Source organism: Lagopus leucura, unplaced genomic scaffold (genome assembly GCF_019238085.1).
Source record: "Lagopus leucura isolate 7727_CA_CO unplaced genomic scaffold, USGS_WTPT01 Super-Scaffold_100008, whole genome shotgun sequence".
Classification (NCBI taxonomy): Eukaryota; Metazoa; Chordata; class Aves; order Galliformes; family Phasianidae; genus Lagopus; species Lagopus leucura.
In genome coordinates this window covers 11,651,780-11,665,182 of record NW_024962265.1, presented here as the reverse complement: position 1 = coordinate 11,665,182, position 13,403 = coordinate 11,651,780, and the positions used below count along the sequence as shown (strand labels likewise).

General features: G+C 36.7%; 1 protein-coding gene across 1 annotated transcript in view; it reads right to left on the bottom strand.

Moving 5' to 3' along the window:
- Positions 1-13,403, bottom strand: part of FAM185A (family with sequence similarity 185 member A) — a 41,398-nt gene that overhangs the window by 8,166 nt on the left and 19,829 nt on the right. The window contains exons 5-7 of the mRNA XM_042872419.1: positions 12,035-12,076; positions 4,098-4,193; positions 1,791-1,925 (exon numbers count right to left, since the gene is read on the bottom strand). Coding sequence (XP_042728353.1) covers positions 1,791-1,925; positions 4,098-4,193; positions 12,035-12,076 — 273 coding nt within the window. The remainder of the gene's footprint in view (positions 1-1,790; positions 1,926-4,097; positions 4,194-12,034; positions 12,077-13,403) is intronic.

Here is a 13,403-nt window from a genome sequence, read left to right as displayed (position 1 = left end):
GTGCTTGGCTGCAGAAAGAACGCAGCATCCCTATGACGAGAAGCAGGAAGCTTCCCCCTTGCCATGTAAAAGGAACAGTACTGGCTTGGCAAAGAAACAGAAAGTACAATTTTCAAAGGAGTAAGAAAAGGAACCAGGCATAACTCAAAACCAATTAATTCATCTTCCTTTAGGTTTAGTGCCTTTTACAGAGAAGAAAAGGGCAGAATAAATCTGCTAAAAATCATTGGATATATAAGAAAATATTTAAGAAAGCTAAATGCCCAGTGTAAGGCAGATGAAGATGAGTCACTTCAGTCCAGCACTATACCCTGCAGAAAATCTGTTCCAGGGTCTGTTTTCCATTCACCTGTATTCTGACAAACTTATACGTACATTTTATAGACTTCTTGTGCAACTCTTCTTTGAAAGCAATCAATGAGCAGTGGCCAAATGCTGCTGCCTCTGCGTAATTCCTGATTATTTCTGTGGCTTTGAGATACAAATATCTGAGAATTAACTAATTGGAGCTAACCTGCCAGAATCGTTTAGATACGGTATGGTAGGCTGAAAAATTGCTTCTGCTTCAGTGTTGATGGCACTACAAAAACACTGAGTGGACTGCAAAACCACAGAAGCCTTTGAGCTGTGTATAGCTGAAACAGTAATTTTATCTTTAATGCTGCCAGAGTAGGAGGATGATTAGCAACAAGGAAATGCATTGCTTTGCTGCTGAGGCGCTTCACCACCTAGAGCCTTGTTGGAATCAAGGGCCCTTCCACAAGTTACTGAGGAGTTTTAAACAAGGTTTTAAAAAAGTTATATTTAATAATCAGTAACAAATTTAGAAGCACATTACTGTTCAATGCAGGAGGAGATATGTTTGTACATTTCAAGAGCACAAGCAGGTTACGTACTATTAACATACATTTCTAACTTTTCTTACCTGTGAGAACTCAGGAGTTATTACTTTACATGGGAGAGGAAAAGAAATTTTGAAAAGATTTTCTTAGTTTTCAAACAAAAGAAAACTCAGAGCCTCACCCGTCTGTTACTGTATCAGATCACACTGACATAATGCTTTCAAAAACAAAGCTGGAGCCTTCAACACATTATATTAGCATTGCCTCTTGAGCAAACTGAGTAATTGGTAACAGTAAGAGCCTCAAGTTGGAGATGGACATGTCTGGAGGAGACGTACACACCCAGACAATGAAAAGTCTAACTGCTTTCTAACGCAGGAATCAATAAGACTTGGGATTCCCAGATCCAATTTTAAGTCTATTAGAAGCATGTTCCCAGTAACCACAGACACCTTTTCACGGATCCTTTATTCTGTATTTCAACTTCTGTTCCTAGCCACCTCCCACCCATCACTTCTCAAACTACCCCACCCTGTTTAACATTCATACTGTACATTTATAAACATACCTTTAAATTCACCCTCCTACCTATGCAGAGAAAACTTTTCAGTGTATTTTTAATTGATAGTCTCTGGCAATTTATTACATGAGTTTGCTTAAGGCAACAAAGCCCTGGCTTACATCCCACAAATTCAATGGAATAATGTTGAGAGTGAGTTTAACATCTAAGATGTTAAAAAAGCAGTTGTTTGCATTCACAATCATTTACCGATCAAAATGAAAGAGCCACCTAGAAACAAGGAGAGTTCAATGGCACAAGCAAATATCTGAAATCTGAAACAGATGAAACAAGAAGAGGCCAAGAGCAACAAGCTCATAAGAAAACGTGGATGTCTTTGACTGATGCCAGACAGACACTTAATGGTAGCCAAGCTTAGTAAGCCTTACCACTTAAAGTTACGTGATCATCTTTGGAGGCACTCCGTGTCTCTTTTAACTCGATCTCTGAGCTCACATCCACTTTTCTTCCAGACAGCTCTAAGTAGGCTTTGAGAGAGGCAGGCACCTTGACTGTTATAGAACCTGACAGATTTAAATGAAAGCTTGTTAGATTAACATTGAGATCAAAGCATGAAACAGGCCATTATACAGCGAACTTGAGGCAAACGGTCCTTCAGACACAGTAACCTCTTTTTTTCTGTCAAGAGATTAATAAAGATAACTTCATTTCTCATAATCAGAATACTGTATGTCACATATAAAATAGAAACGCAGTATTTCTTCAGGCAGCATGAGAATTCATACTGCCATACATTGCCAGAAACAGCTCTTGCTAGAGGACGTTATTGCAAGGAAGGCCTAAGGAAGCAAATAAAACAAGTTTCACAAGTATTATGACTCTGGTTTCATCTTATAGTTGTGTATTTGCACTCCTGAGCATGGACACAAGATTTGATTTAATGAGTAATCTAGTTACTGCATGCAGCGTTACAACACAAGAATGTTAGAGAAGAACTGTGCAGTTCTGCACAGTTCTGAACTGTACAACTCTGCAGTGATGGGATCCCGCTTGTGTACTGCTAATGCTGGCAAAAAAAAAAAAAAAAAAAAAAAGGATCTATATGTAGGAATCCTTTTTCCTCTAAATAAGTGCTTCTGTGCAGCAGATTGAAAGCAAATACTGGGCCCCCAACCTGCCAATGTTCATCATATTTGGAATTACTCAATTGCAATGTTTGGAAGCTGCACACTGCACACTAAAATACTAAAACTAGCAATAATCAAAATACGCATTCTACATACGTACTTCTTAGTTTCTACCCAGCTCTAACATCACTTTGGAAAAAAATAAGACACTTTCACACTTTCTTTAATTACATTCAAAAAGCTGAAGCAGATCACAGTTACAAAACTGATGTAATGGTTGCGTAGCAGCGTGAAAGCAACCCAAGCTATGCAGTTTACATTCGCATAAATCCATTGCCTGTCACACTCCTGAAGAAGAAATAACTGCCAAGACTTTAGGCCTAAATTTTGCTGGATACACAAAAGCAATAGGATAAAAGAGGAAAAAGTCTTTTCCTTGGTCCTCCCCTCTGGGAGCAGCTCAGTGACGTGACTCATAAAATCCAACACATGCAACTCGTTTATCACAAATAGGACATTTTCTACTCAGCAGCTGTCAGCAGTTACTCCAAAGTTACATAGTAAATGAAAACAGAACTTTATCAACTTTGCCTTAACTAAACTGTACTGCCAGAAGAGCCATCAGGCAGTGTTTTCAAAATAACATTAACCAGCTTTTGTTAAATACATTCTTCTTTGCTACTAAATCAAAGAGACGTGACTTAGCGATTCAAAACGCAACTCAGAAATAATATAAAAATAAATTTACTCAGACCAATGAAGCCAGGCATATAAAGAAGAATGGCATAAATGATTCTAATCCGTTTTTTTCATTATTTCCCTTGTGATTAACTGCTACATGTAATAGGGCATGTAATAATTATCTCTCAGATAACCAGAGGAAACTACCAAATACCACATTCATTTAAAACACCTCAACTATCTGATATCATGTTAACATAAAGAGTGCTGTAGTTTTGGATTTCTTCACTTGTTTTGCAAAGTTAGGGCTAACAAGATATCTTCAGTGCTTAGTTATTCACAACATCATCTCTTCTGAATGGCAAAAATGATAAACTCTAGCAGTGTGCAAAGTTACAGTGAGTAGACAGGAGGGGAAAAAAAGCCAGGAAGAATGGTAGAGGGCATTCTCGCATTATTGTTCTGTCTTCCTGATTCAATAACGGAACATTTCATCAACAAAAAGCAGGGAAAAGAAATGTCAGTGTATGTTGGTCATCAGTGAATATGCATGTAATATATACCAGCAGCATGGATTACACTGTATTCAAGACTAAGATAACCCAAGTCAATTCTGCACAATTCTACTGAATAGATCACCAAGAAAAAGTATTTAAAGAAGTAAAAAAAAAAAAAAGAAAAAAAAAATTGTAATCCATTTTAAAGCATCATTGTACCTTGTTGAGTTTACTGCATTATAAGTATCTATATACGTTTTTTAACCATGAGGTAAAAAAGAACGCAAATTACCAAAAATCATGTAATAATCATTCTAAATAGACAAAAAAAAAAAAAAAAAAAAAAAAAAAAAAAAAAACAACCCTAATCTTCTTTATTTTATATCATAAATTGCCATTAAAAAAAAAAAACGTGCTGCAGTTTTCTAACCTTTCTGGGATTTCAGATCCACTTCTCTTAATTGACTGACATAAACATCTATTGCCCCATGAAGTGTAGAAGCTTTTAGACTTCCATCTGATGAATCTACAAAAGAAAAAAAAAGATGAAAGGATTTTTGTACATTTAGAAAGGTGCTATTGTTCACTTTTAGAAAAAAATTTGCAATAATCTTATTTTTGCCCTTTGAACTAACTTCATAAATTCCTGTATGTTTAATATTCGCTGTTAATTTAATGAATCCTCATAAAAAGACTTGGGTTGGAAGGGTCCTTAATGTCCACACATCCCCACCCCCTGCTGCGGGCTGGCTGCCCCCCAGCAGCTCAGCTGCCCAGGGCCCCGTCCAACCCGGCCCTGAGCGCCTGCAGGGATGGGGCACCCACAGCCCTTGAGTAAAGAATTTCCTCTCAACATCAAACTGAAATCTTCCCTTTTAGTTTAAAACCATTCCTCTTTATTCTGTTGCTATCTAACCACGTAAAAGACTACTTTGAAGCACTGAATGTCAGACTTCGCTGAGAAAAACAGGCTTCTGATCAAAACTTCTCTTTCCAAACCAGAATTATAAGCATGTTCACCTCCTAATACAAGGATAAGTTCATATTTGTATGGACTATCTGAACTATTTTAGTTGTCCACTAAAAAACTGCACTAAAAACCACTCTGGGCAGGGCAGCTTTACCCACAGAAATACCATAAGCCAAGGACCAGCAGTTGTGCATTGCAATGTGGTGACAGAAGAATTTCTGAAGTAACTGCTGCAATTTAACACGCATAAGAAAACAACATTCATTCTTTGCCCTGGAATAAATAGGCACACACTTTCTTCTATAGCTCACTAGCTGCCACTTATGAAAGCAGAACTTTCTGAAAAGCCCTATTCTCAAACAGAAAACATTTATTAAAGGCTACTTCTCAGGTATACAAACAATGTGCAATCTATTCCAATTTGATTTACACACAGTTTTCCACAATATTACAGAGTTCACTTTTGAGCTACCAAACAGACCTACTGCTGATAGAAATTGCATAAGAATTACAAAGCAACTCTGGAGAAGTGTGAAGAAAAATCACATAATTTAAGTGAGCAAATTAGGAAGACTGCTGTAAGTGAAAATATTAACCAAAAATATCTTGAAACACAGAAGAAGAATATTTTCCTTAGTTTCCACTAAGTAAATAACAGAACGAGAAGCACAGTCATGTTTTCAGAGGTAGCTAAAACAACAAAATCAAACCTGACTGAAATTTGTCATTTCAAAAGTGAAAATATTCATTGGGGAATAAACTCAATTAATCACAACAAGGATGTCCACCATTAATGCCTCAATCTCACATCTGGAGCAGATGTGGAAGATCAGTGTATTACAAGAAAACATGGAAAGGGATTATTATCCCTCAGCTAGAAGTGAGTTCTTTGGAGGGAAAAGCAACACAAAAGTGGGCAATCCTGATTTAGACAGCCGAGAAACTGACACCATCTTTGGCCAACAAGAAACCTGTAACAGCTGGAGCTGGCTGTGAATGTTTTTCCCATGCAGTAGATTGTATGTAAAAGGAATACTGTTCCAGCTCTGAAAGAACAAATAAACTCTTTGTTACCCGAAATTAATTAAGTGGATAAGAGATTTTGCTTGGGTAGGTCACAATTAAGCATTTTCTTGGTAACTTTTTTAAAGTTTGTAATATTTAAGTTTGAAAATGACAGTCACAGTGAAACAGTTAATGCTTACATGAGTCAAACTTCTAATAAAAAAAACTGGTACCAGCAGATAGACATCTTCCCATAAAAACTATTTTATTTTTTGCAATCAAATGTAGTAACAGCCTATCACTGAATATCCATGAGTACAAGGGTGAATAGCAATAGGACAAGGAAGAATGGTTTTAAACTAAGATGGGAGATGTAGGAGGAGGTTTTTCACGCAGAGGATGGTGATGCACTGGAACAGGTTGCCCAAGGAGGTTGTGGATGCCTTATCCATGGAGGCATTCAAGGCCAGGCTGGATGGTGTGGCTCTGGGCAGCCTGGTCTGCTGGTTGGCGACCCTGCGCATAGCAGGGGGGTTGAAATTGGATGATCGTGGTGGTCCTTTTCAACCCAGGCCATTCTATGATTCTATGATCCATATATCCCTGACAGAGTTTGTTGTCAACAGATACAGGAAATATCCAGTCTCTAATTCTTTTTTAAACAAAGCATATTATTAGTTCTTTTCTCTGCTCTGTGAGGAAGCACTATCCTGTTGTGATGGGAAACTGCTACTACAGGGGGAGCTGCTCGCAGTCTGGGCAGCACAGCTAGCTGATGGAACTTTAAAGAGATCAACAGAAACAATAGGAAACATGTTTTAGGTGAACAACCAAGTGTGATTGATAGAAAAAGTTTTATGGACATCAAATCAGACACTGAAAGACGTAAAGTTGCCCATGACTTCTACAAAGCCCATCTTTTTTAATGCTGCTTAAGGTTTGCATCTCTATATGTAAGTAAGTGGGAAGCAGGAAGATGGCAGAACAGGAAAAGGGGTTAAAAACAGAGATGACAAAGTTCTACAACTCAAATAGGTGACTTCAAATAAATCAAGATTTTAACAAGAAAAATTACCTTACATTAAATAAGAGAATCTAGAAGGACAGAACAGTTAATAGAGACAATATACAATTCACAATTCAGACACAACAGAAGTGAGACAATTAGTTTTTATGTGTAAGTATATATCCATCATTAACTGGGTTTTAATGCAAATAACAGGAGTAAAAACAAGAAAAGGAGCATACTTTAAAATTCAGTTTCCTAGGGACTGACATTTCAAGAGGAAATACAAGGATGAATTATTCTGCAAAAAGAACAGATGATTACTCTTGAGCAACTTCAACTATTTAAGAATTTACTACTACTACTACTACAAAAAGTTAGTTGTTAAGCTTTAAGAAAAATAACTCTGTTGTAGTAAACATCAGCTATGCTACATTTATAACAACAGCAAATGGAGACAAATCTGTTGCTAACAAAGCTGTCCAGAACATTTTTCAACCCCTAATTTCCACACAGATTTTATAACTGTAACCATTGCTTTAAAGGCCATAGTCTGTTGTGAATAACCTGTTCTGCTGGCAAAAAAAAGAAAATAACTGCACTCTTCAATCCTGCACCACAATACAATGTGCCAAGTATGACTTCATCTTGATAAGCCTCTGATCTACTGTAGGTCAGGTAGGATCTTTCAGAATATCCAAACTCATGAGGGAAGAAAGCAATTAAAAAATATATATCAATTGTTTTTCCATTTGTGGCAATTATGAAAAGCTTTCAGACATTGTATCTGTATGAGGAAAAATATTGCACGTTATAGGTTACCAGAACTGGATCATACTTGGATGCCTAGTTTTATTTTTCCTGCCTGCAATTCAGACTAGTTAGCTCTGCATTGGAACAAAAGCATCCCTTTGTGGGTGAAGCAATAGGACAAGGGGGAATGGATTTAAAGTGAAAGAGGAGAGGTTTAGTTTGGATGTTAGGAAGGAATTCTTCACTCAGAGGGCAGTGAGGCACTGGCACAGCTGCCCACAGGAGTGGGTGCCCCATCCCTGGAGGTGCCCAAGGCCAGGTTTGATGGGTTCCTGAGGAGCCTGATCTGGTGGACGTTAACCCTGCCCATGGTAGGGAGGTTGGAACTAAGTGATCTTTGACTTTGTCCCTTCCAACCCAAGCCACTCTGTGATTCCATGAAGTGTGTATACTTCATTTTTCACCTATAAAGGTATGGGTATTGACAACTGTTGCAAGATATACATTCTGCAAATACATAATCTCTTATTAAAAGTTCTAAAATATATATTGCTTCAAATACACTAGGTATCTAAAAGTTAATACTGTAACAATATTGGGAATTTTCATTGTCGTTACATAAGAAGCAATGAATCATCACAGCATCACTTAGTGTTCGAACACATCCAAAAGAAAAAAATTTGTGGTTTTCTAAGCTGCAAGGAAAATGACACTACACCCAGACAACACCTACTTTTACTGTATACTCAAAACCATTAACTGTTTTCTCCAGTACATAAGCTCTGTCCAAAACACACTCTACATTCAACAGAACATACAGAAAGGGAAGAGGAAAGAGAAAACAGAGGTACAGAGGTAATAACTCAATAAGCATTAACACACAGCAGACTAAGTTTTTTGTTTTTGTTTTATTATTAATTTCCTTTTTTTTTTTTTTTTTTTTTTTTTTTTTTTTTTTGAGGGATGAGAAAAATGCAGCTGACTCCAGTCTCTCTCTGGAGAGCAGGATCCTTTGTAAAAGATGGTGTAGGGGAAAGCATGGGCACAAAGGAAAAAGAATTTGCCATCAGCAGAGCCAAGGCCAAGTTCTGAGACCAAGTTCTGAGATAGGAGAATGGAAGACAAAGGCTGCTTAAAATGAGGACAAATACATTAACACATTTCACATAGATGGCAAAGACTAGATCAACTGAAGCTGAGACACAAGGGTGTGCATGGTTAACACATACGTATTTTAAAGTATACATGAACACTACTGCAGGATGGTACAAAAAAAATGGCCTCAATGGAATTCTGAAATCAGATTTTTGATTTAAAAATTCCCATAGAGTACATTTTAAAAATCAAATGCTCAAGGAGAGGGGAAAAAAGAAATAATCAGATGCAACCTTACTAAATAAGTTATTGTTTAATTTTTCAGTTGTCCAAAACAAACAAACAAACATTGTTTTTCACATTCAAAGACCTCTCAAAATAAGATTCTGGTATTCTGCCTCAATGCTAGAGAAGAGAACTACCTTGTGAGAACATTCTTAAATCAGAAGTCTTAGATACTTCAGCTCACTTTCATGTGAGGATCATTCAGAAATAGTAAGGAGACACTCTGCATATTTTCAAGAAAATTGAAACTTTGCTGTAATTGCTAGGTTTCAGGTCATTTAAGACAGTGAGTCTACCATAGGAAGTCACTGAAGCCTTTTGGTCTTCCAGTATTGGTTGCTGAAGAAAGAAGCTGGCAGAATAATGCCAACGGACACTGACATCCATAAAAGGGAAAAAACAAAAAGATAAGGGATTTCTTGGATGTTTATATACATTCCTGCTTTCCAGAGTAAGCTCCTGGTGTTTATAAACCAGTGTCAATTTGTCATCAAACCTGTAAGCCATTTCCCCTGAGTTAAAGTAATACCATAAGAATTTTCTCTTTATTTTTTTGAGCTGGTAGAGGAAAATTTGGTCTGGTAGCAGAGTAGAGAATACATAGTCAGACAAAAACAATAACATTGAGGAATAAACAAGTTTTAGCTGGAGTGAACACAAGTCCGCCTTGCACCCTGGCAGAAAAGAAGGCCAACGGTAACCCTGACAGTATCAGCTGCAGCATAGCCAGTATACCAAGGGAAGGGACTCACTCAGTACTTGCTAGCCACATCTAGAATACAGCATCTAGTTTTAGGGCTCCTGATAAAGGAGAGACATCAATCAACTAGAGTGAACTCAGCGGAGGAGCACCAGATAGTTGGGTCTAACATATTTCCCAGTCAGGAGAGGCTGAGGGCTTATGCAGCCCACAGAACAGGCAGCTTCAGAACCTGACAGTTAGGTCCCTACTATCCACGAGGAAGCAATGAAGATGTCAAAGACAGTCCTCAGAACGGAAAATGATGAGAATACAAGGGACAAAAGGTTTAAGCTGAAACATGAAGGATTTCATCTGGATGTACGGAAAATCTTTTTCATCCTGAAGGCAATTACATACTGGAACAGTTTGCCCAGAGAAGCTGTACAGTCTGCATCCTCAGAGATCTTCGAAACTACAAGATAAAGCCCTGAGCAACCTCACAGCCAGCACTGCTTGAAGCACTTGGGTTGGACAAGAGGACCCTTCTAACACTCGCCATTCTGTGACTGACTTCCTGAAGACTCTTCCAACCTCAGTTTTTCTATGAACTTAGCAAATAAGAGTTTTAAAAGATCAAACAAAATCTTAAAAAAAAAAAAAAAAAAGCTGTCCACTGTTTTTTGTCGTTTAGATTTCTAATAGTTATTTTAAGTAGTAACATGCAGTAGACTTTAAAACAGTTGCTTCAAATTAAGTCATCCAAAATCCACAGAACATGGTAGAAGTAAAATGCTTCTTGTGAAGGGTTGGCAAACAATTTAGTTAGTGACTAACAAAGCTCATGGTATGGGAAAAGGCACTGTCGCTACTTTCATATTTTAACAGTAACAGTGTAGAACACTAACACATGCTAGATACTTAAAATTACACTGAAGTTTAAAGATTCTCTCCAAACATACATTTACACAAACATCCCAAAATAAAAAAAATACATGAGCTGGATAAAACTAGTCTAAAAACAACAATAAAAATTAGAGTGAAAGACAACATTGGTTTGCTGTTTCAATATAGGAGCATACAAGAGATTCCTCAAAATTGTGTTGTTTTTTTCCTTTAATAGTTTGAAAATAAACACAGCATTCTCAACTGTGCTTTGCCTATTAAATAAACCTTCCAGAAGGGTACATCCTCAAGATCTATAAAGGGTTGTATTTTTCAGTTATCTGATAGAATTATTACTGCAGAGAATTAAATAATTATATACATATGAAAACCCAACTGAGGATGTCAGAAGATGCAAGTTTTTCTTCCTATTTCTATCAGCAAATGTCAGTTTGTTGGACAGTCAGAGAGTTATCTTGTGGCATTAATTCCTCACGTACAAAAATCTAGCAAATAAATTTTACATTTTCAAGTTTTCAGAGTTGAAACACTGAATCGTAAAAGCCATTTGCCTTTAGAAAAGTTCATACAAAATTAAGGGGCATAATCCTCTTCAGGAAAAGATTAACTGTAACCAGCCAGAAATAAAATCTGAGAAATAAAATTAGTTCAACAATCATAAAGCTTCTAAATGTTTAAGCTGAACCAGGTTAATTAAGGGAAAATAATCATCTGTTGGTGGAAAAAAATTAGCTCCTGTGTTAAGAAACCTTTAAACAGTCTTCATATTCTATGAGTTTATTTAACAGAAGGAAAAACAGACTAGCAAGCTTGATTTAATTCTGTGGTTTAATGACTTACTCATGAGAATGTGTATTGCATTCATTTTCCAGGAATATTAATATAGATTGTTCAGAAACATAAGAGGACTTACAACAGGACAGCATGTCCTGCAAGATGCTTAGTAAATGACTGTAATAACCATCACTAGTCTTATTTATACCTTCTGTTATTTCAGTTTAATACCAGAGAAATAACAAGAAAGTGGTCAAGAAAGTGAGAAACTCAACATATAGAACATCAGGTTCTATATATCTATATAAGGTTCTATATACATATACACACACACACACGGTTTCTTAACATAATGCAACTGATAAGGTGTAACAGTTATTAACTGAGAAGAAATTTAAGACCAGCTTTCTACTTCTTGAGGGGAGAGAGTCATCAATGTAATAGTTTGGAATCACTAGGCTCTCACAAGCTTTTTTCCTACCTCACAATACATCAATGATTAATGTTACATGATATGAAAATTACACATAGCTAATCACTGATAACAAACATAAGACAGAACAAGATTAAAGGCAAAATGATTACTCTTGACGCACACTTAGTATTTTCTCATGCCCTTTTGTCCAGTCTTAATCTATAGATATTTAGATTCAGTCTAATGCCTAAAGCACAGGGAGTATGGTGGCTTGCCTGCAAAAGGCTGTTAGAGCCAAGTTTGGAAAATATCTTTCGAATACACACTAGTGAATGCTGCTCTTGAAAATAAAAGGAATGAGGGCAGAAAAATTTGAAGATAAGAAGACTATCTACTTTCTTTTTGTGTGAATAATCATATTTAAAAAGGAAAAGGGAAGAGTGAGAGAAAAATTATCTTAGAGAGAAGACATAACGTACCTACTGTGACACTCCCTGTTTTTGTCTCAAGGTTGGTGTTACCTATTAAAGAAAGAAAAAATAAGATTTTAATATTAAAAGCGGATTATTTGACTGGTTTCTCAAATCTTAATAGAGATTAAATAATGTGATCTCATAGTGAGATATATGCTTTGCATATAAAAGCAAGAGTATAAGCCAGTTATATTGCTTCAATATTATTGTTTTACAAACAAAAAATCTTAACACATGGGAAAAAAAGAACTGATCCTGGATGAAAAAAACTGGTCTGAGTAAAGCAAAAAAGGAAGAGAGGCACAGTATTTTTCTGCATTTTTTTTTTTTTTTTTTTTTAAGTTGGTCAGACGCCCACATCAACACTATAGATTATTTTAGTAGTTTAATAGGATGAATAACAAAATAGTTTCTATTCTCCTTCTTTTCCTGTGTGTCAATATGTATATGTCCCTCATCCTCCAACACATGAATTTTTGCTTCATATTCAAAGGTTGTTTTCTAGACAATTGCCTAAAGAATCACTGAACTGTACCTACTCCCTCCAAACTTTCTCTTATTACATATATAACAACCCACTGACAATGCTCTTCATTGAATTCAGTGAGATCTGAGTGTACTGTGCAGACTGGAAAATCAAACGAGTGTAGAATGCCTACGACACAGAATGGTCTCTTACTGACCCTGCATTATAGAATCATAGAATTGCTCAGGTTGAAAAAGACCTTAAAGATCATCGAGTCCAACCACAACCTAACCATACTACCCTAAGAAACAACCCTCCACTAAATCATGCCCCTGAGCACCACATCCAAACAGTTTTTAAACACATGCAGGGATGGTGATTCAACCACCTCCCTGGGGAGCCTATTCCCAGTGCTTACTTTCAACTGGCCCTGGTTTGTTATCAGTAAATCTCAAAATAAACATTCCTTCCACATCACATTAAGCACCAAGATATGTGGAAGGATGAGGGATGTACCTCATAACAGCATGGGTGGCTGTTCTGTTAACAGTCTAGAAGTTGGTAGAAGCTCTCACATTTCCATTTATGCCATGCGTACTGCATCAGAAGAAAAGCTTTAAGTGAAAAAACTGAACTGTGACAGCTCACTCTTGCTACTCCCTCATTGTCCCAGAAGGATAACAAACCAAAATAAAAAGAAAAGCTGATCACAGTAATTTAGTCTAATTTAACAAGGCATAGTATTCACAGAAGTTTCCAGATCCTGATCAAGTTCTGCTCCTGTCTTCTGTAATCACACAGTAATTATATAGTCATTAGGGTAAAATGCATTCCACTGTATGATCTGTAATGTTTTCTTTAGCAGCCCACGAACTGAAAGCAAGTAAAGAATCCTATCATCAATAGTCT